Source organism: Epargyreus clarus, unplaced genomic scaffold (assembly GCF_041222505.1).
Source record: "Epargyreus clarus isolate Ecla_fem2 unplaced genomic scaffold, WU_Ecla_fem_2.2 ptg000018l, whole genome shotgun sequence".
Classification (NCBI taxonomy): Eukaryota; Metazoa; Arthropoda; class Insecta; order Lepidoptera; family Hesperiidae; genus Epargyreus; species Epargyreus clarus.
This window is the reverse complement of record NW_027332226.1, coordinates 7,033,686-7,057,445: the sequence shown is the minus strand read 5'-3', so window position 1 is coordinate 7,057,445 and position 23,760 is coordinate 7,033,686. Positions and strand designations below refer to the sequence as shown.

General features: G+C 35.6%; 3 protein-coding genes across 18 annotated transcripts in view; 2 read left to right on the top strand and 1 right to left on the bottom strand.

Annotated features, from left to right (window-relative positions):
* Window positions 1-4,455, top strand: part of dlg1 (MAGUK family member discs large 1) — a 30,964-nt gene extending 26,509 nt beyond the window's left edge. For all 16 annotated transcript variants that reach the window (XM_073083015.1, XM_073083017.1, XM_073083016.1 and 13 more), the window contains 4 exons: window positions 375-547; window positions 1,130-1,239; window positions 1,325-1,416; window positions 1,866-4,455. In XM_073083015.1, the coding sequence (XP_072939116.1) occupies window positions 375-547; window positions 1,130-1,239; window positions 1,325-1,416; window positions 1,866-1,972 (482 nt within the window). In that variant the 3' untranslated portion in view covers window positions 1,973-4,455. The remainder of the gene's footprint in view (window positions 1-374; window positions 548-1,129; window positions 1,240-1,324; window positions 1,417-1,865) is intronic.
* A 1,911-nt stretch (window positions 4,456-6,366) lies between these two features.
* Window positions 6,367-8,179, bottom strand: RpL9 (ribosomal protein L9). The gene is made up of 3 exons (XM_073082552.1): window positions 8,058-8,179; window positions 7,604-7,852; window positions 6,367-6,726 (listed from the first exon to the last, which is right to left on the bottom strand). The coding sequence occupies exons 2-3, from the start codon at window positions 7,842-7,844 to the stop codon at window positions 6,395-6,397; spliced, it is 573 nt and encodes a 190-aa protein (XP_072938653.1). The 5' UTR covers window positions 7,845-7,852; window positions 8,058-8,179; the 3' UTR covers window positions 6,367-6,394.
* Window positions 8,180-8,316: 137 nt separating this feature from the next.
* On the top strand, window positions 8,317-13,253 carry mRpL46 (mitochondrial ribosomal protein L46). Its single transcript, XM_073082551.1, has 6 exons — window positions 8,317-8,501; window positions 8,577-8,751; window positions 8,996-9,129; window positions 11,045-11,187; window positions 11,885-12,010; window positions 13,044-13,253. The coding sequence occupies exons 1-6, from the start codon at window positions 8,444-8,446 to the stop codon at window positions 13,188-13,190; spliced, it is 783 nt and encodes a 260-aa protein (XP_072938652.1). The 5' UTR covers window positions 8,317-8,443; the 3' UTR covers window positions 13,191-13,253.
* The last annotated feature ends 10,507 nt before the right edge of the window (window positions 13,254-23,760 follow it).

Genomic DNA, 23,760 nt, shown 5'->3' with positions numbered 1-23,760 from the left:
TGTTCTATATGAAGTTGGTAGAGTCCGCGCTAAATTTTTAGTCCGCTCTGAATAAAGAAAATAGTCACGTCGCAACAGCAAAATGTAGATATTAGCGGGACGAAGACAGCTCGGGGTCCGCTCCGCTACCCTCCGCTGCCCGCTCTCGCCCACTGGTACATATCTGCGCTAGTGTGACCTTACTGTTTCTACGGAGTTGTGTTCGACCGCATTGGCTATCTGACTACACCTCACTATAACTTCAGAGCGGCCTCATAAGTTTGGCATGGACTATAACAGATGTTCATGGGCGACAGTGAACACTTATCATCAGATAGACTACATGTTCCTTTGCTATTTCAATAATATAAAAAATGAATAAATAAAATAAACAGATACAACCCGACCCCGGCGCGACTACGAGGTGGACGGGCGCGACTACCACTTCGTGGCGAGCCGCGAGCAGATGGAGCGCGACATACAGAACCACCTGTTCATCGAGGCCGGCCAGTACAACGACAACCTGTACGGCACCTCCGTCGCATCTGTGCGGGAGGTCGCTGAAAAGGTACAGGTTTATCTTAAATTCATAATTATGATCATTTATGTATGATTTGGATTGAACTTTCTCGAGAGGTAGTCCCCGAGCACTGTGATATGGGGTTTGTCTGGATAGGTTCAACATAGAGCTCATTGGCGATTCCTTCGTGCAGACAAATGTACATAGTCAATAGTGATTGCTTTTCACAAAGCAGAGGTTATACCTTATCGATAAGTTTAAAAAGAACATATCCAACCATATACTTGTTATCCCCATAATTGTGCCATTGTGCATTATCAGTCATTGTGAGGAAATTAGTTTTTCCAACTGACCGGTTGCGGATTGGTAAACTTGGACGTACATTTGGGTACTTTATGGACAAGTCACTTGCGTGTAATATATTCAAGATTTTTTCTATATCTTCAAAATAAGCCATTATTATATTCGATTAATAAGGACATAATCTGAAGATGGTAATGTACAGTGTACCTCCTGTGTTGGAAGCCCGAATCATATTATTGCACAGTCACTGTTCGATTATCTCAAAATGGCATGTATGTAATGGTTAAATTATTTGATATTCATTTTAATTATTCTGGTTTATTTCAGGGCAAACATTGCATTTTGGACGTTAGCGGGAACGCTATTAAAAGGTTACAAGTGGCTCAGCTGTATCCTATTGCCATATTTATAAAACCAAAGAGTGTAGAATCTATAATGTAAGTATAAAACGTGTTTTTATTTGTTGCATATCGAATATTATTAAAACATTCTTATATCTAAAGTTTGCATTTATCTTTACAGGGAAATGACTAAAAGAATGACCGAAGAACAAGCTAAGAAAACGTACGAACGCGCTCTTAAAATGGAGCAAGAATTCGCTGAATACTTTACTGGTCAGTATATTATATAATTATAAATAAAATAAAAAAATAAATAAAAATGATTAATTGCACCAAAAGTAGTACATTGTTTTACAATATTGTTGGGTACCCTCGTTGGGGTGCTTTTCGAAAATTGATAAGTGGAGCACTCCACGCTTTTTTCTCAATTATACAATTTATTGTTCCTTAATTGATTCCTAGATTGAACATTATTTTCTACTTTTTAGTTGATTTTATCATAAAAGCGTGTTTTTTAGTTTTTTGAACTATATTTTTTGAAGTCAGTTAAAAAACACACAAGTGCACAAAACGTGTGTAGTTACGCGCGCAACTTATGTTTTTTTTTTAGGAAAAGTTTACTCACCTGATTTTAATAAGGCGCCAAAAGAAGTATAACTTTTAACCAATCTTGTTTGCATGATCTTATTTATTCATTTTATTTGTTTATTTTATGTTTGCAGCGGTAGTGACTGGCGACACGCCGGAGGAGATCTACGCGAAGGTGAAGGCGGTGATCAGCGCGGAGAGCGGGCCCACCGTGTGGGTGCCGCGCCGCGACCCGCTGTGAGCGCCCGACTCCTACACTCGACCACAGTATAACGATCTATACAGTATTGTATCTCGGCCCTGTCCTTGAATCATACTTTATAATAATATAGGAGTAGCAGACGAGCATGCAGTCCACCTGATGGTAAGTGGCCACAGCCGCCCATGGACATCTGTAATCAACCACAGATAGGATTAGATATTCCTACCTGAGGTCGGCCACAGATGCGCCGCTACCCCTGAGGACTAAGCTAGAACGCCTCGGAAAAATATGTCTCCCCTACCACCCCCTTTCAAAACGGAACACAGTAGCATCTAACACTGCTGTTATTAGGCAGAATAGGCTATACAGTATTGTAACTCGGCCCTGTCCTTGAACTATATACCTACAAGGGCGCTGGGCGAGAGTTTGCGTTAGGCCTGCGCGCCTACAATATTTTAATTATGTCTGACTTTCTTTTAGTTTTTTTTATTGTAAATAGTATATTTTAGCCTTTACATAGCCACTCCTTAGTAGGCGATAGGTTGACTGACATTTTGTTTTAGTGGAAAAAAATAAGTAAATCAATAAGTTATAATAAATAAGTTGCAAATTAGTGGGTATGAAAAGTGTAGTTATAATCATATGTATGTCATTTTCCTTGGTCTTATCCATTTGTTATTTTTTCGAACCCAGGTATTTTGCTCGGTAAAAGTCGAAATACCAATCTTTTAAAAAAAGGAAAAAAATATGATGGTACCTACTAGTACAGACGCTATTTAATTGTTTAAATAAAAAAAACACTGCCTAAAAACCTTCACACCGACCGCTCATCACTGCGGCACATTCGCGCCTGTTCGCATACCGAAATCGAGGCGCGTAGGGATAACTTGCGTTCGTTCGCGTGCGTTTGTATGAAGATAGAATACTGTATAGAAACTTATACTGTGACTCGATTATTATTTATTGACGCGTTTTGTGACTCATCGCTTGATAGGCAACCCCATCCGAGATCGGTTAGTGTACCTCGTTTTGATATTGTAAACTTATGAACTTTCACTCGCGCGACCGTGTCCCGAGCGATCGTCGCCGATGTAGCTTTTCACCGTAGATTATTGCGCTAAAGTTTATTGTAAAGATTTTCACTATGCGAACCCGACGTTGCGATTTAGATCGATTGATTGCATTGTATTACATTTTTTGTCGATGAAATCCAGTTATTATGCTTCTATGAACTATGTAAATGACTTGTATATTAAAAATTAAATGATATTATTCGTGTTAATTTGTTAGTACACTGAATTTTTGTCAGCATTGAGAGTTTACTGAAATTCGTGTGAGCAGATATTGATATTAGAATACGCGTTGAATCACGCCGCACCGGTGATGTTACAATACTATAATGACAAATATACTAGTTGTTAACTTTATTATAATACTGTGTAGTCGAACCCACCTCACGCAAGTCCTGCATGGCTAGGCTAAGACGTATGTAATCGGAATTATTTGCTCAAGCGGCAAGTCGTATCGTAGCCATTGAATCTCATGACATTCTGCACACCGACGTCCTCCTTATCACTTAGACGAGGTGCAAAGTTGTTTGTTGATCATTTTTATAGTAAGAAATTGTGTTATACGGTGTGAAATGTCACCTGATAGTGTTTGACATTTATTTATTGAAAATTTTATTTTCGTACGAATTATAATGCCCATCTGCAAATATGGCATTAGATGCGGGCACGTTGCGAGCTTCAGATTTTATGATTTGGTAACTTAACAATTACGTGCGTTAGTCCAATCGAAGATATACGACACTTGTAACAGTACTTAAATGTATTTTTATTTTTTCAGTGCATATGCAATTTTTATATTTAAGCATGACAAATGTATTTGTTGTTTTACCATACAATTTATCGAAATGAATGCCTGAAAGTTTTAATTAAATTGAATTTTATACGAATGAATAAAAAGTTACCAAAGATGTTCCACACAAACATGATTGAGTTTTAAATACATATTTCCTGGTACTTAATTTATACATATTGTGTTATTTGTCGTGAAGTCGTTGTGTAACAAAAATGTAAATACATATGGATTCAGTTTCATATTTTTAGTTTCGATTTATTATAACACAATTGTGTGTAGTTTTAAGATTGTGGCTCGTATAAGAATTAATATTGTTTACATTATTAGCAATTCGGATAGTTGCTCGATGTAGTTATGTGTATAACCGGCATGTTATTTAATCTATTTATAATTTATCCTTTAAGATAAACTGAATTATTAACAATTATGAGAATGATTTGTTTTAATAGTTATTTATTTTTTATTCGTGCTAAGTAGATATTTTATTGAATTAATTGTGTTATATCTTGTATAAAATAATAAAATTTATGTAATTAATTACCTTAACACCCTTTAACATTAAAACTTTATGAATTCTCCATATTTGCAGATGTACAATGTTTATCAGTTAGTGATGTTCATTAGACTAGTTTGAATAAAATTATTTACGTTGAAAATTCTATTGTTGTTTTACTTATATCTTGTTGTATAGTCAAGAAGGGCAAAATATGCTGAGTATATCAACCAGTTTCGCGTATTAAAAAATATTTTTAACCGACTTCCCAAAGGAAGAGAGGTTATCTATTCGTCGCGTATTTCTTTTTTTTTTATGTATTTCCAGCGATTTTTTCGCGTTGCTGCGACCGATAGACATGATTCAACACCATTGTGTACGGCTAGTTTCACAGTGGGTCCCATTTCGAGGAAATTTAAAAATGTTCGCCAAAAACCTGATTTCTTTTAAACTTGAATAACTCGTGTATTTCTTAACCAATTTAAATTTTCATATGAAAGGGTGTTTCATTGCGGTACTTTTCTACCTTGACATGGGTATGGTCTTTAGCACTTTGAGTTATGGGGTGGAACTCATCATTACTACCCCTGCTTTTTTACATATTTTATGATTGAGTATTTGATTGCGAGACATGTGTTCATAGTTTAATATAAATAACTTATTAAGACGACCAGTGCACCACGTTGGCCACTACATGTGACTGAAATGCAGAGGGTTGATTTTTTTTTTTTTTTTTTTTTTATAATATAAGAGTAGCAGACGAGCATGCAGTCCACCTGATGGTAAGTGGCTACTGCCGCCCATGGACATCTGTAATCAACCCCAGATAGGATTAGATATTCCTACCTGAGGTCGGTCACAGATGCGCCGCTACCCCTGAGGACTAAGCTGGAACGCCTCGGAAAAGTCTGTCTCCCTTACCACACCCTTCAAACCGGAACACAGCAGCGCTTAACACTGCTGTTATTAGGTTGAAATAGGTGTGGCGGTGGTGCCGCCGGAGTCGAACCACAAAGGGTTCTACCACCTTCAAATTTTCAAAACTTTCGATTCTGGATTCATTCCCTGGTCACGCAGATAATATACCTTTTATATCGCCAAGATAAGCAGCTTTATCACGCACGCGCACGACCGTTCCAAGCAAATGCGCCAGTTTTAGCGCAGGTTCCGAATGAATCTATAATAGATATTATAGATATCCATTTCGGGCAAATGCTTTGAAATGTTGACTTGCAGTTTTGGTTATGTTATATATGGTCAATGGTCCAGACCGTAATCCGATTCGTCGCACTACATATGCATATCCATAAAATATATAGTACTAATTATTAGCGAGCTGTAAGCAACTGTAATAATAAACGTTGCAGTTATTTTGTGACCAAAAATGTTGTGTAGGTTCCCGAGGTATATGGCTCCCGAGGGGCATGCAGAGTCGACGCAACGCGTTTTTATTTAGTAACTAACTTGCAACTTACTGTTGCCAATATAATCATAATATGTACGAGGCTTGATAGCCTGTCGCATATTAAGATATCGTTGCGGTATATGCTCGGTTAGTTTATAAGTAAACAATTGATGGACGTCACGAGCGAAGATCGTTTCATTCGTACGCATTAGAGCATGTTACTGGATTATTATATCAACTTCGACAGTTACAGCTCGTTAATAAGTGTGTGGCAGGTAAGCCACCTGACTGGCCCTTTTAACAATAACTTGTGTTTAAGTAAAAGCGACGACAGAGTGCGCTATTTTACGCATGAGGTCGATTGAGCGGCATTTAGTATTGTATCAAACAACCTAGAGTTGTAATATAAGGGGCGTTGTGTTGTTTTAATATTTTAACTAGTAGTGTCCTATCTTACAAATGAGCGTATTTTAAGTTATTCAAATCGCACATGGAAACTGGATGTTTTTTATTTTTACCATATATGATGCTTTTATGCTAATATATGGATAGTCTAATCTTACTTAACATTTGTTGTAAAAAATACATCTTTTAAACCTATATTTGATTTAGGCCAGTGTTTTTAAAGACCTACAATATGAAAATGATATATGTAATGTTGGAAATAAAAGATTTTGTTCAAAATTTACATTTATTTATCTTATATCTCATCCATTACAACTGTGGTCTTCTCAGAAACATAGAGACCATCCAAGAACTTTCGGATGTCTTTGTTTTTGACAGTGGTAGACTGCTGAATAAGGGCTGCTGAACTTGAAACATCTTCCAGAGAGTTTCCTTCGATGATGAGCTCGTCCTTTTGTTTGGGAGAGTTGACGACGGTCACACCTGGTGCCATCTTTACCCTTCTGATGTATTTTTCACCAAGGAAATTACGGATTTCAATGACTGAGTTGCCTTCAGTAGTGACGCAATTAATGGGGAAGTGAGCATATACTGCCCGCATCTTGTATTGGAAACCCTTAGTGACACCTGAAAGTAAATTTTGTTAATTAATCATTTGAAAGCAGCATTTATTAAATTGTGTTACTTTATTTTCCGTGCATTAGCTTAATATGCTTAAGTTTCAAGAGTTATTCCATGTGATAGAACCTTTTCAGAAATTAAGTAAATGCTTGCACTAATGTTGACAACCTTAAGGTTGAAACCCATTAGTGCAATAAGGTATTAAACCAACTTTACTGTGTAAACACTGTGTAGTCTTAGGTTCTCGTTTTGAGAAGTAAGCAGAAAGTAATACAATGTATGATTATTATATTTTAGAAGGTAGTAGAACCATCACCATCTGTTTTGGCTTAATAGTAGTTTTAAGTGCTGCTGAGTTTTGGTTTGAAGGTTGTTGTAAAGGAGAAATGCTTATCGAAGACATGCAATGTCAGTCCTCCTTGGGAGCAACACATCTGTAGGGGTACCTATGTGTCCCACTTCTGGTAGGAAATTAATCTTATCTGAGGTATAAGTGTGTACACATTTACAATATTAATATATATAAAATGTATTCAATTCAGTATATTGTAGGAAAGAAAAGCAAGTATCTAGAACAAATCAAACTATATAGAACCTTATTACTATTATACTAAACTGAAATTGTTTATACAACTTATCAAGAAGGCTTACTAAGGCTAGGCCTAAAGGTTGTATAAAAAATAATAATTTATTAAAGTATTTAGTTTTGTTCCATTTTCGATTAGCATTGGTAGTCAACTGATCCATAAGTTGATCCTCATTTTTTTTTAAATTGTTAGTCCCATAGAACTTTACAAGTGCACGAGGCGGAATAAGACAGATGAGCTGACCCAAGAACTAAGAGGAAAGCTAGTAGTCAATAAAAAAATAATTGTTTATTTACCTTTGATCATGTTCTCGACATGAGAGCAAACCGTTCGGACAGCGGCAAGTTCTTTCTTTGAACCGAACCATTTCTCCACCTTCAAGAGGCGAGGGTTCATCATGCGAATATCCACCGCCAAATGTTTGAAGTTCCTCTTCAAAACACCTCGGGGCCCCTTTACGGTCACCAGACGGGACTTGACGTGGACTATCAGCCCGTCCGGGATTTTAACTTTTTGATTCGCTACGATCTGCTTCATGTTGAGGCCTAAAATTAAATAAATACACTGGTATAACCTATCACCACTTTGACATTTTATTTTGAACGGTTTTCAACTTAAAATCACAAAATATGTATTAAGAGAAAAAGGAACAAATTGACGGCGCGTATTGAAAGAGTCAAATATATATTTAAGTTACAAATCACTAGTATGAAATCAGATTATAATTCCAAAAACATATTCATCGCTTACTTTCAGTGACACAGAGAGCCGAAAAGAACGACTTGTCAAAAGACGTTAGCAGTCGTGTTGCTTGACCAAAAATTTAAGATAAAAATAAGGACAGTATAATTAAATAATATTAAGCAAAGAAATATTATTAAATTAAGTATAAAAGTATATGATTTAATGAAATGCACATTAACAATGGAAAATAAAAATAATCTGTGTAGTATTAATAACATTTTATAACGTTTGGCAGTAAGGCTGTTTAATTTATATTATCTTTGCGCATCTGTCAATGTCAAAATTAGAACAACATTTGTTATTGTAGTTGCTGTTGATTTTTTTAAATATTAAATAACTTCTTTATTAAATAATTGAAACATAGGTTTGTTTGCAGTTTGCACAAACCAATAATGCTTTTTCGAAAACTACTTCAGTCAGAATTACAATGCCACAGAATAATTATACGAGGTTTGTTTTATAACCTTTTCAGAACATTGTCACTGAGGTGTAGGTAAAATAAAATATATTTCTATGATTTTTTAGGGCTTACTGGTACTAAACCATCATGGGATATAGTAACTGGAGTGTGCGTGGAAAGACTGCCAGTGGTTACACCACCATTAAATGAAATGCAGAAGAAGTATAAAGACATGTTGTGGCAGATAGAGGTTGAAAAAAGTTTAAAATCTGATCATGAGCTAAGACGGGAAAGTGACAAGTGAGTAATTAAGTATTTTTCAAGTAATAAAACCAGCAAGTGGTCATGCTATACCTTGCTTTATATAAAGTACAGTTAAAATTGAACCATGTGAAAAACTAGTCCTACCGGCTAAATATCAAATAACAGAATTATTGTACAAATCCATATTGATAAAAGTAGTATATAACTGTATTAGTTAAATAGTAAAAAATATAATTATGTAGGGGCGGGAAATTATATTGGATATTATTTTTCTTTTCAGAGCACAGGCAGAACTTCTCAAGAAAGAGATGATAGATGTTGACATAGATACAGTCAGTAAAATCACTGCTCAAGACTTTGAGGATGCTGCTGCAGACGAACTGGCAAAATTCAAGTTTGCTGATATCATTACTGGTATATATTAGCAATATATCAGACTCCATCAGAACTGGCATCCATGACCACTAGAATGCAACATTTAATAGAACTTTGAAGCTAGAGGAACCTAAAATCATTCCTGGGTGTATTATTACCCCTAATGACTATGGGTACATTCATCTATACACAAAGAACATGTGTATACATGTATAATCATAATATACTACTACAAGAAGCATAGTAATAATAATTATTATTTTGTCTGCCATGGCCCATGTTTGACACATTCTATCTCTTTCTATCTCTCTATATACAGGGTGTCCCGTAAGTACCACGACAAACTTGGGGAGAACATAGGTGAGGGTTTGACCTCTCTGGGAAAAAAAAATTACCTTAATAAAAGTGTCACCGTTTTTGCACTATCAATTGTTTTAGATTTTTTGAGAAATTCAGCCCTCTTCATCTACTTTCGTTAACTGCGTGTACAAATTTGGTGATGCAGTGATTATTTTTTCTATTAAATACTATCAGATAGTTGGTCTATCATATTGAAATGTAAATTGGTTAAAAGATGTAAAGGAACCATGAAAAAAATAGGGATTTTTTTAGATTTAAATTTTTTTACTAATTTGTTTTTTTTACTAAATTGTTTTTTTTACAAATGAAGAATGATATTTTTAAGTGTGGAACTAGGTAATAATGTGATTTAGCAATGCTTGACACGTTGTGAGTCGGTAGAAACCGTAATTTAAATAAAAACTCGATCATTACCTTTTAGTTGGTTTCAGTCCCTTTCATGTAAAAACGGCCTTAACTTTTTTTCTTCAACTTTAAATAGTAAGTGTGGTATCTTTTTGAAATCTCTATTAACTGGACATATTTTTTTGCGTAATGTACACTTATAGTCCAGTCCTTTTTTTTCACCGCGACGAGTCAAAGTTGAGGGAAAAATGGTAAAAAAATTAAAATCTAAAAATATCCTTATTTTTTTCATGGTTCCTTTACATCTTTTAACCAATTTACATTTCAATATGGTAGACCTACTATCTGATAGTATTTAATGGAAAAAATAAACACTGCGCCACCAAATTTGTACACGCAGTTAACGAAAGTAGTAATGTTTGTTAAAAATGAAATTCTTTAAAAATCCACTGTATTTCTAAAAACTTATATACAGATGAATTGAGAAACCTCCTTTTTTGAAGTTGGTTAAAAAACGCATTGGGTAGTGGTCATTAAACACAGTTGCGATGAATAGGTTAGGTGCCATGCAGTAGGTTGTCCCTGTAGTACCAGGACCAGAATAGGGCTACGGTATCCCCTACCTGTCGTAAGAGGCGACTAAAAGGGGCTTTCGGGGTTGCGGGCGGCAAGAGTGGGAGCTCAAACCGTCCAGCAAGCGACCCCGGGAAGGACAGCGGTTTGTGTGGTCGCATATCGCTGTAATCACCAGGGGATGTGAGAGGAGTGTAAATTGCTCCCCCAGAGCAGAGCCCGATAGAAGGGCATCGCGTTAGGAGGACTCCGGTTGTGTTCCGTTGGAGATCCCGGAGTTCTCCACCAAACGCTGAGGACGGCCACCGGGAGGGTTTTAGTGCGGTAAAAATCCCACATAACCCGGCGTCGCTCCCATGGCGTCGGGTACCTTTTGAGGGTTTCCCCCTCGTCAACAAAAAAAAAAAGAAAAAAAAAAGCTTTTGAATTGTAAAATGCAATGCTTTGAAAATCCTCATGGAAGAGTGGTTACTATACCAGTCTGAAACCAAGGGTTTCGATCCAAGGCCAGACAGACATGTAAATTATGAATTTAATAGACTCCTGGGTCTGGGTGTGAGTGTAATTGTTTTTGGATGTGTTAATTACACAGTATACCTGTGTGAGGCTGTGAGATTCCACATTTAACAGGTGTTTCATTTACATGCATATAATTTGATACGTAATTTGTTTTTAGATGCAGACAAAAAAGGTGACAAAACAACTCCAGAAAGATGCTTGCAGAGGCATTTGGTTCTTACAACAGAGTTGAAGATTGGAAATGATCTTAAAACCTTATTGCCACAAGGCCTGTGGAAAGAAGGAGAGACTCTGAGACAGGTGATATTATTATATTCTTACTAAATGTTTTTCAGATGTAAACACCTACTTATACAGGGTGAATTTTTCAAACGGCCCTTCAGGGCCAAATCCGAAACTATAAGGATAAGCGCAATATGCTGAAAGGAGTTACAAGGCTGATTTTGATAAAAACTAAAACTGCATCATTTGTTTTTTAAAATATCTTTTTCCTTAGCCGGGAATTGAACGAGTTCATTTTGAAAAAAATTACACCCTCTATATTATTCCACTATCTATCTTATATCTATCTGATAATGTCGCTTATAAGGATCAAATTCTGGGAAGTAACTTTATGTGACAAATTAAATGAAAAGGAAAATTTTGAAGAAAATACAGACTTAAAAAAAAAGTTCTTGAGTGCAAATGTCTACCAGTTTAACTTGACCAGAGTAGGGGACTATTGTTTTAACCCCTCTCTTTCTGAGAGGAGACCAATGTCTAGCAGTGCGGCAGTAATGGGTTAAGAACGACAACAACTTCTATGGTAAAGAATTGATCTTACTTATTAATCTTATTATAGTATGAGTGTTTAGAACAAGGGTTGTAATAGATGTCTACTTCATCTTAAGAATAACTATGGAATATTCTTTCATACACGTTTCCTGTTTCTACACACATCTCGTTATTATTGTTCTTGCAACATGTTTATTCAACATAACATCATATTTTGTTTTAGAGCGCAGAGAGGATTGTTTCCGAGCAATGCGGTCCTGAGTTCAAAGTACAATTCCTATCAAATGCTCCAAGTGGATTTTATAAATACAAATATCCCACTGAAATTAATGGGAAAGTTGGAGCCAAGGTAAATATTTACATTACTAAACAATGTTAGGTTGTTTCCGCTAGATGGAGCCACGTGTTTCATGGTAAAGCTGTATTGATGTATAAATATTTCTCTATTATTTATTTACCTTATTTTTATTTAACAGCAAATGGGCATACAGACTGTGTGATGTTAAGACGTTAAGGGGCCACTACCGCCAATATAATCAATACCAAATATAGCAGAACTCCTGCTATGCCAACTATATTTGGCAGTGATTGACATTTGTGATAGACTTCTGTTCTACTTGGAGTATGTTCCAGATGCCTATGAATGACAGTGAACATTTAATATGTAGTAGTAGTATTTTGAATTATAAAATATGTTTTCCCGTAGATTGAACCAAAATCTTTTTTTTTTTACAAACAACAAAATAATATATTATATTTATTTATGTCTTATTCAGCCAAGTAATACTCGTTATAAACGGAATTATACTTCTTTTAATTTACACTCGCCAAATAGTCGATTCAAGTGTGTTGTTTACGTAAAAACTGTTATTGAAAGCTCTTACCAAGAATAGTTTACATGCACACATTTATAACAGGCTATCATTAGAAAAAACATGGAGCACCAATACCTAGCATTACTTTGAGGCAATTCTCATTAATTACTACCTTCCGTGTTAGTTTTATATAGGGTTGGTACCAGAAAAGTTAACCAAGAAAAAAAAAATTAAAATCTCCGGTTGTTTAGACAAACATTTTGGTTATTTTTAGATTATTACAATATACTGGGTGTATTCGATGGTACCGTATTACTAATAAGTTTTTTTTGTTTTGATACCATTACATCTACACGATGCTGTTATGATTTACTAACACGATAGGTATAGGTAGTAGTCCGTACACGAGTAAGCTTCGAATCTATAATAAGTATATTCTTTGAAAAAGCATGATTATGTTTATGAAAAACAAAATGCCGTAGAATTAAATTCCGTCATGAAATCCAAACTTATCAAATTCGAAATAACTAAACAGACTTACAACCCTAGCTTTATGTATCTTTCCAGGTATTCTTCTATTACGCTAATTACAAAAGCGGGACGACCTCAAATAAATCGAAAATTAATTGGCTTACAAGGAATGAACTCACGGAAATTCTACCCGAGCGATATAATAAATCGGTGCAAGATTTCCTAATACAAGAAAATGTTTAATTGCTGCAATAGATATAAGATTTATAATAGATCAATTAGTTATGAATAAATTATAAAATAAAACTTGTAGTTTTTAATTTAAGATAGCATATGCCGTCCATTGCAAGGATTAAAATTTTAAAAATTATTACAAGTAGGTACGTATACATTGGTTTATTTAAAAGTTACTTCCATGTCATGAAAATCCCATCAGTAAGTCATCCATATCGGCGCAGCCTGCCTATAGCATGCCTATGTCTCTCCTTATTATGGGGAGAAGCCAGTGCTCATAAGTGAGGCCCAAGAAAAGCTATAATTATTAATCTTAGCAAAATAATTCTTGGATATGGCATACTCAAAATTGGTTATGAATAGTTAAATTGTTAAAATTTAACTACAAATATGTAATCACCAAAATTAAACCACGAATGGCGTCCTCTGAGATGACCATGTGCGGGTTGGTACTGGTAGTCGTCACAAACCGTTAAGAACTTTGCAGAGAATTCGAGCATCTAGGTTACTACGCAATGCCTTCCGTTCCTTCTTCGTAAAGCACTTATGAGATAATTAAGATAAATGACTTTGAAGTATCACAGGAACTTAGGATTCGGTATGCCATACCATCGGTTTATCAGTCTATACTGTATGTATTTCAAAGGGTGGTTCGTCATAGTACCTATACGGTCGCATTAAGAAATTTTGAAGGTGGTAGAATCCTTTGTGGTTTGACTCCAGCGGCACCACCGCCACACCTATTTCTACCTAAGCAGTGTTAGGCGCTGCTGCGTTCCGGTTTGTAGGGTGTGGTAAGGGAGACAGACTTTTCCGAGGCGTTCCAGCTTAGTCCTCAGGGGTAGCGGCACATCTGTGGCCGACCTTAGGTAGGAATCTGGGGTTGATTACAGATGTCCATGGGCGGCAGTAGCCACTTACCATCAGGTGGACTGCATACTCGTCTGCTACTCCTATATTATAAAAATAAAAATCAGGTTGAGTAGAGCTAGATAGAGATACGGGTTAGTAGCCAACGCTTATAGGAACATAAGGCATGTTTTAAGTTTTGAAAATAATATTCTACAAAATATATCATTAATAATTATTGTTATGTAAAAGATTTCTATAACGCGCAGTTAGTTTCTACTTCCCACATTTACGGCGAAATAATATTTAGCGCGAAAATCCCGTGAGCGCTTCACGGTAATGCTTCAAAATAGAAGTTTATTCAAACAATGAGCGTGATTTACGAGTAAACAGATTTGTGTTCGGTTCCGAACTTTCCAGGGGCTAAAATTGATAGCTAATAATGTAAACTGAACTTTATTTATCCCAGTGTAAAGTAAGATTTTTTGTGAAGCGACTAAATGCTCGCGGCAATAATCGATACAAGATTGCTTTTGAAGTTTGAGTTTATGGTGGGGTAATGAAAGCTTAATTTACCTTGTGTAAATGGGTTAGGATGGAACATGTTAGCTGCACTTCTCAAGGCTCCCGGCCGTCTTTTCGGGCTCGTTTACAAACACAGCGCCAGACTGTTTTTCGTTTTGCACGGTGTAAGATTAAATCATATTGCACGAAAGTAAATAAACGATATTATACGTACTTATGGTTGGTGGGTGGATAAGATGTATGCAATTTGTTGTGTAATGTTTTGATGTTCCACGTTGTATTAATTCTGTAAATTGGGAAGCAAAATTGTTTTGTTTTGTACATACAAGCTTTATGTTTTGGTGCTATACTCGCATTTTAGATTAAACAACGAAATTCATCTTAGGTGCAACCACGTTAACGAATTCAATTTTTCGTCCAAGAATATTTTATGGCGTAGGTATGTATCTACGCCAATATAAACAATAACGGCAGCTACTTGAAATTCAAACAAACATTTTATTTGTTTATCTATTACCTAAGTCACTTCATGGGAATAAATTTAGGGGAAAATCAAATATTCAGATTTCAGCCCAGACATAGATTCTGTGCGTGGCTTACGATTAAATAAAAAGGGATATGTATCCAAATGAATATTTTTTATCAAATTCAAGTCTTGTGTTTTGTTTAGCTACGCACTAAAAATATAAATCTCTACTGAAAATAACTAGCTACTGGGCAGTGTTGGTTAATTGGACAAGTGACTCATATTATCATTTTAATTCTACAAATCTTGAGTGCAACGGATGGATTGATAGACGACTTCACAATTATACTACTAAGTACCTACTATATGTATGAATTAAACAACTTATTAACACTGCCTATGAATCTCTACAAACCATGAATCGTTTACCTAGGCATACGTAAATACCTACACTCTTACACATATACCTATTTTGGGCTTAAATCTTACGGTCTTACCTGACTTACCTACATGGACACATAATACCTATCTACGTTTATGTTAAAACCGATGCCTAATGACAACAGCTCAATAAGTAGGTTGGAAAAGATGCCGACAGAATTCACATAATCTGCGTCAAAGTTAGATAAAGTGGGCAATAGAAACTGAGTGGGCCATTGTTCCAGTTTTAATGGACCACCCGACTGATACCGGCTCGGAATCTTCGCAAAAACTGTTCGGAAACATCCGTTTAGAAAAAAGAAAAAGAAAAACAAAGTAGTCACCCTCCAAAAATTCCTCAGAACATTTTATCTTGAGTATTCACAGTTCGATAGCGTCACGGTGTTAAATTGTTGACAAGACAAACTTATCGCTGCAAAGTGAGGCCCCTGCGTGGGTCATATTACCTACGTGCATGTATTTTATAAGGAGACCATAATAGCTTTTTACTGACATCTCCATCTCCCTATACCTTCCTATCTAACCTAATAGTGAACAAATGTCATTGCAAACTGATTGTCATGTTGTGAAAGTAAGCATTTATATCATGAACAAAGCCTATTTTAATAGTTACCTACCGAAACTAAAGTAACGTACTAGAAAATCAATTTTCATAATTGATATATATAAAAATACCGACAATTATTAAAAGTCAATATTTCAATAAATGTATACGATATCGATTTGCTAATTAAAGCTATTCATACTTTTTTTTTCATATGTCACTTAACCCCAAGATATCATTGATCCTATATCAGGTGGTTGGTTGCAATGCTCTTTATTCATGTCCCACTATTGGGTACGAGTCATTCTGCGCAATAAAAACAATTCTGGCATATAATAGGCTTTAATTAGGTACTTAAGTACCTATAATGATATGACTGGTAAACATTTTATAAACGTGTCTAGACCTGGCTAATTAAAATTATTTCATTATTAAATAATGCATTACTAGATTTCTCTAAACCACACTTGCCTAAGTAAGTAAGTACTTACTTATTTTATTATCGCTACAATGTAAAGCAGAGGTCATTAGTAACATTACACACCTAATTACCAGAAAAGCTGTTAAGAAAAGAAGCACCTACCTAAGATTTTTTTACGTTTATCATAATTATGCTTTTATGACCACTTTTAAAAAATCATTTTTGTTTGAACCCAAACGTATGAAAAAGGATACAGAAATTCTTAATAAGGATGTTTTAAAAAAACATAATCGTACAGGCTTGATTATGACGTCAATTAAACTAGACTTAACTTAATTAGAAGACCGCGCCACTAAGATGTTTGTTTATTAAGGTATCAGACGAAGTAACTAAATAAACTCCTAAAACATATCTATATTTTATTGTACCTATATGTGTCTACTTAGATGCCTATAATAAATCAGAAAAAATCGTAGAAGTGCGTGCTGTAAAAGGCGGATTGCAGCAAGCTGTAATGAAATGTAAATTTGAGTATTTTGTTTTGTTTAAAACTGTAGATAGACAGATAAGAAGATGCTGTAAAAGGAAAAATAATCTAGTAGAGTAAATAATCTGTCTCTTACCCTCATTAGGTATTTAAAATGTTTCTCAGGATAAAGTACCGTAACCATCCCTACATATAAATACATTCCTTAGATAAAATTTAAAGCGATACAGATAATAATGGTCTTTCAATTCAATATTGGACGTTTCTCAGGATTTGTAACTATAGCATAATATCTGTTATCTAACCGTTTGAACGGGTATTCGTAACAGTACTTTTAAATAGATAAAACCGTGTTGTGGTAGCTCAACCTATGACTAACAAAATCCGACCTTCCTTGAAGTCGGTTAACATAAGCAAAACATTGAAACTGTAAAGCGTAAGTGCTGACGGAAAAATAAAAGAGTTTTCAAACAACTTGTTTTGATTTAATACAATAGACTTATGTAGGATTAGTAGCGAATATCTGTGCACCCGTTTGTTCTTTTTAAATTTTTTGAGATACGTTTCTTTACACATACTCGTAAGTATTGTAACTATGCTACTACTTCTTTTTACTGATGTTTTCTTTGAATATCTACCGTTAACTTACCAAGAAGGTACTTATAACTTCGTTTTAAAAGCAAACTAAATTTACTGAGATAACGAGGTAATCTTTTAAAAAGTTCTAAGATAACTATTCAAAACGTGTCAACACATATATAATTTAAATTGAATTGTTTATTCTGTTTTCTCATATTCAGAATTAAGTTGTTGACACAACTATTATAAACAAGATTTACCAAAAAAAATATTGTAAGGACACGAGGATAGAAGTAAATACTTAATAATAGGTAAGTAAAGAAGATGAAGTTGTAAAATCTTTTTGTTATATTGAAAATTGCAGAACCGGCCGGATCGGATGTACGCCAAAATTTAGTTTAGGTACAGTAGTAGGTATGTATTTACATACCTACTACTGTACCTATAGTATCAAAGTTTTTTATGTTGCTGAGTTCTGATTTGCAGTATGTAGCGAGGAATGTTCTTTCATTGGGAGCAGGTATGTGTTATATCTTAGTTGGCCATATAGGTACTAATACGTTTTTGACTTCAGGAAAGACTGAACTATTACGAGTTGGTTTTTTTTTTTTTTTTTTTATAATATAAGGGTAGCAGACGAGCATGCAGTCCACCTGATGGTAAGTGGCTACTGCCGCCCATGGACATCTGTAATCAACCCCAGATAGGATTAGATATTCCTACCTAAGGTCGGCCACAGATGCGCCGCTACCCCTGAGGACTAAGCTGGAACGCCTCGGAAAAGTATGTCTCCCTTACCACACCCTTCAAACCGGAACACAGCAGCGCCTAACACTGCTGTTATTAGGTAGAAATAGGTGTGGCGGTGGTGCCGCCGGAGTCGAACCATAAAAGGTTCTACCACCTTCAAATATATCTTCCTATAGATAATACCTATAGATAATCTAAGTCGTGTATTTCACGAACACAAACAAAATCGAATACAAAACAGACGAAAAATCTAAATTCACAATTTCGATATTTTGGGCGAAAATCGAACCCGGAACCCTCTACATACAAAGTCGAAATGATGAAGGCATTGCTACGCGGGTCGTCTCTTCGTAGCATTTCGATAACGTTATTTTGTTTTTTATTTTCCTCCATTTTAATAACGAGATATTTATAAACAATCAAGAGATGAATATAAGTTCCTAAGGTAACTACTTAATAAATCTAAAGTTATTTTGGCTTAAGATTTCTATCTTAGACTTTTTTATGTTTCAGGAGTTGTACTTCATTATTGTACATACGTCAGGAAAAGCGAAGAAAACTAGAGTTCAAAAATAACTAAAACTAAAATTTTATTTTCTCCTAAATATCTACACTTTCTATTATGTAACGCGTAAAGGTAGATACGACATAAAGCACGTTTTTTGTGTAAACAGAAAATGATTAGAAAATTAATGTTGGCGGTAGGGCGCGGATGCGGAGTGGAGATGACTCCGCTGGATGGGTTATATCGAATGGAATGTGTAAGCGTGTATGCGCGTGTGTGAGGCGCGGGGAGCCGGCCGGGCTGCCAGGTGGGCTCCCATTAGCAGCGGCGAGGCTTGAGCGGCCGCTCTTCATCTTTATGATAATTATTTTCTGTTTGTTTTCGTCGAAGAATCGGCCCGCCTCGCCGACCAACGCTTCTCAGAACCGACTTCCATTGTGGTAAATTAAAGCCGCCCGGACCCCTGCCACGACGAGAGATAATTCGACAGGATGCCGTATATTATTAATTGCACTATGACTTGTGGAAATGGAGCTTTGAGTTCAGTGAGTCATTCATTCTGGTGGAAGGAACGCTACACGCCCGCGTGGGAACGCACCGCACTCGTGATTTACACTCGCCTCCACTTTACGAGCTTTTAAAATATTTCATTCTAAATACCTGTTTTGAAATTTCTCCAATTTCATTTCAATTTACTCTTTACAATCCCCGTAGAGTTCGTGAACATAGCGCGAATCAATCGAGTCTTCGGAGTTAGGGCGATAAATTTCCAATTAACCGAATCGCGAGCATCGAATTGGTCCTGGGCGTTCGGTTCGTTAACTAGAGTTAACAAGGTAATAAATAGGGCGTTCGAGGCAGACACTAGTGACCAATAAAAAGAAAACCGTAAATAAGCCGAATGCACGCAATAAAAAAGAGGAACCTCATAATGTTTACAATCTTGTGGCTTTATTCACTTTGTGTTCCAATTTCATGCTAAATCGAGCGGATAAAATCCTCCTTTATCAGGCAGACTCACCGTCTCGGCGGAGTCCGTTCCTCCGGCCCCTCCGCCCCTTCGCCCGCCGCGTTTCTCATCTGCTCGATCCGCTATTAAATACAAATTTAACATCAACCCTGAATGAACCACAACGCGTTGAAAGGACCAATGATAATTTAATTTGTGGGAACTAAAATGGGCATTATTCCTTTGTCATCTATCTTTTGATAAATTGTTCAAATGCGGTGTGTTTATGAAGGTACCCATAATGTATCAAAAATAATTTACATTTTTATCTTGAACGATAACTTTTATTAATGTTACGTAGGAAACAAAGATAATAATATACAAAAAATATACCTAATGTGCAAGAACTTTAAACTTTTTTTAATTTATCAGAAAATTGAATTGTCATGAAGGCAAAAACATTATCTCTCAGAACGTTAAAAAGCTTAAGCTTTAAAATAAGAGACCTTTCAGACTTGCGATATATTTTTGTTCCTTCGCTCATTTCAGTAAGACTAACTTTTTCATTTCCTTCATTAGTATCATTATTACCTAACATCAACAGATATGTCTACGGTTTAAACGAAGCTTGTATTACAAAACTACTTATATACTAAAATAAATCGTTCCAATCAGCAGCAGGTGCGGAGGAAGCGTTACGTTGTTAACGAAGATTTGGTGGGAAATAAACAAAAACGTCGAAAGCGCGTGTTTCCGAATGCATCATGTGTGAAGTGCGCATGAGGCTCAAGAGTGCATTGGTTAGGAGGCTCGACGGGTTATTAATTTTATGGTGTCGATGGCCGCAACGCACCTGGCTGCAGCGGTCACTGCCGCTGCGTGCACCCCCCGCTCGCCCGCGCCGGAATCAATCACGTATTTGTGTGTACAGAATAGTACGGATGTTATTTTACTGTTATGCACCTAGGTCACCAGTGGTGTCGTATGGTTAAATATGTCGTTATGTCGCTTAAGCCGTAGTAGATTGTGTCCACTCGTAGTAGTTAGTTGTTCGTGACGAATTCGCTGAGATATTTTTGGGTTTATTCATAACATTTCTTAATAAGCTCTGGTTCATTTTAAGATGTATTTTTCAGACTAATTTTAATTCTAGAGTAAGACATTAATTTATTAACATGCATTTCAATTTAAAAGTTAATCATCAGTTGTTACTTACAAAATTTAATTTAAAAATAATAAATATTTTATTGAAGTATTTTTCTAAAATTATACTTCACTGCCCACTAGCACTAAATATCAAAATACGAAGCATACCAAAGTGACCTGAATATATTGGTACTTATTATTTCTCATATTATTTTTGCAAGTTTTTTAGTATATAACATTAAAATAAAGAGTTATTATATGTATAGATTAACAATAGATTATTTATCAGTTGCGCCGAGTTAGTAACTATGCAGACGGCATTCCCCTCGTAATCGAACAGGTTGGATGCTGTGTGCGAGCATTACAATGTAAATGGCACATTCGTCTACAGGTGTTAAGCCATAGAGAACTTAGACTTACTATTTAATATTATTGTACCAGCATTCATATGCACGCATCTTACATTTTTAAAACATTGAAGTAGCATGCCGTTCATCTGATGGTTAATCAACAGTTGATCAGTGGTCAACTCAACCGTTTTGAAGTGTTCCGGTTTGAAGGGTGTGGTAAGGGAGACAGACTTCTCCGAGGCTTTCCAGCTTAGTCCTCAGGCGTAGCGGCGCATCTGTGGCCGACCTCAGGTAGGAATATCTAATCCTATCTGGGGTTGATTACAGATGTCCATGGGCGGCAGCAGCCACTTACCGTCAGGTGGACTGCATGCTCGTCGTCGTACAAAACAAATGCGTACAAGACAAATGCGTTGCGACTTGCGATGCTTGAGGACTACGAATGCTATAAATGTAAGCCAGCCGACATCCACACTTTTACACCAAAATGGAGGAGCTGCTTCACGTTAGAAATAGGTGCCGCGTTGGTACTTCTCCAGTGGAACCATATTGATTCTATCACTTTTAATTAACTTTTGTTAACAAGCCGTATAGTTAGATAAATAGGTATATGAATAGACAAGAGCTCTCGTGACTATTTCGTAGATTGCCGTTTTACGCCTTGTGCTATACCTTTCTGTTATCATGCTTCTTCAGCTATTTGGTTATTTAAGGGTCCTTTAAGTTTTCCTGGTCATAACATTTACTTTAAGTGGTCATTTTTTCTACTACTATACTACCTACGACCATAGGTACTAGGGCATATTAGGTAGGTACTACTGTACTCTTGTGATTTTCTTCTTGCTCTGCAAATAGAAAATCTATTCCAAATTGTCCAACACAGCATTCAGTGCTTGAATTAGGTACGAACAATTTTTCTTCCTTAGATATGACAATAGAAAAATTTGTGCCTATAATCCATATCCTGAGTATTTTATACGGATTATACTGTCTATAAACCTTATTAAAACCGTAGAAAATTTAAAGATATAAAATTTAAAGATTTATAGAAAATATATACACAATTAGAAGATATCTATACTAATATTATAAAGAGGAAAACTTTGTTTGGTTGTAATGAATAGGCTCAAAAACTACTGGATTTTTAAAAATTCTTACACCATTCGAAAACTACATTTTCCACGAGTACCATAGGCTATATTTTCTGTGTAATATATTTGATAAATAGATTTTGAGGCGGTACAAAGTTGCCGGGTCAGCTAGTAACATATATATTGATGAAAAAATCACATTCTCTGAATATGTAATTAGGTACATTAAATTAATTAAATATCCGTATATTAAATTAAATATCCGTAATTTTATTTTCAAGAGTTTTATTGGTACTCTGCCACGGCCCTCATGACCCATCATTAAATACCTACGTAAGTATAAATTTGCACACAACTACAAGATATAAAATAATTGTGAGCTTAATATCAGATGTACCACCACAACTTAATAAGACTGTAGACCACAGATACCTACGGGAAAACGAATAATCACTCGTATAAAACGAGCATCAAGCGACCGTGGTTAGAACTATCCGAGGTACAAAAGTCGTAATAATGTTTTAACGTTTCGATTGGAAGCCCAGACGAAAAGAAAACAAAGAGAATAATCATTTAGTGAAGGCACAAATTCCAACAGAAACAGCGGTGATAGGCGGCTGTGAAGCTCGACTGTTACTACCACTAAGGACTAAGTATTCGACGCTAAATAAATAGTTATTTATTTATAGTTATTCACAAGTACGTGTCAATAATATGTATTGTCCTCATAGTATTTATGACATATAAAATAGACAAGTAAACAATAAGTTATACGTAGAGAACAAGTTACATGGACTCTACATTTAGTATAAAATTTAAGTAATGCTTATTTGTTAAAGAAAGTATGGCTTAATGCATTGCTTATTTAGCTGACTTAAAAATGAAGCGACCACTTTCGGTGCAGCAGGTGCAGCGTCTTTGATCGGCTTCAGACATCGGCCGTGTACCCGCACGGTAGGTCTTTAAGAACCTTCGACACGAAAGGGTTCCCGAACATAGAGTATACATGTTGTTTAAGCAGTACGCAAACACTAAAATTAGGTAGCTGCTACCGAATTTTAGTGTTACTTTTGTAGCTCTATAAGTTACGCTACTTAACATTTAGTTCTCTGAAGTCTCTATACAATAAGAAATAAACCTAATATAAAACATAGACAGTACCTAACGTTACAATACAAGTTATTTAAAATTCCGAACACTAGGTATTATTAAGTATCTAAGCTAATGCCGTCCGTCCGTCTGTAAAATGTTCCTTTAAATATGTATTTTTCGAATCATAAGACGAAGTCGGTTCCAATTTTCTTAAAATATGTTACAAAAAAAGTGAAGCCAAAATAATCGGTAATGTACACAATCGCGTCTGAATATATAAATTATATTTTTCATATAAACATTAATTGCAGATATTATTATGGGTTTCCTGTACTTATTATTAGTAAACAAATTAACATAATTTAAAACCCTGAAGTAGAGTAT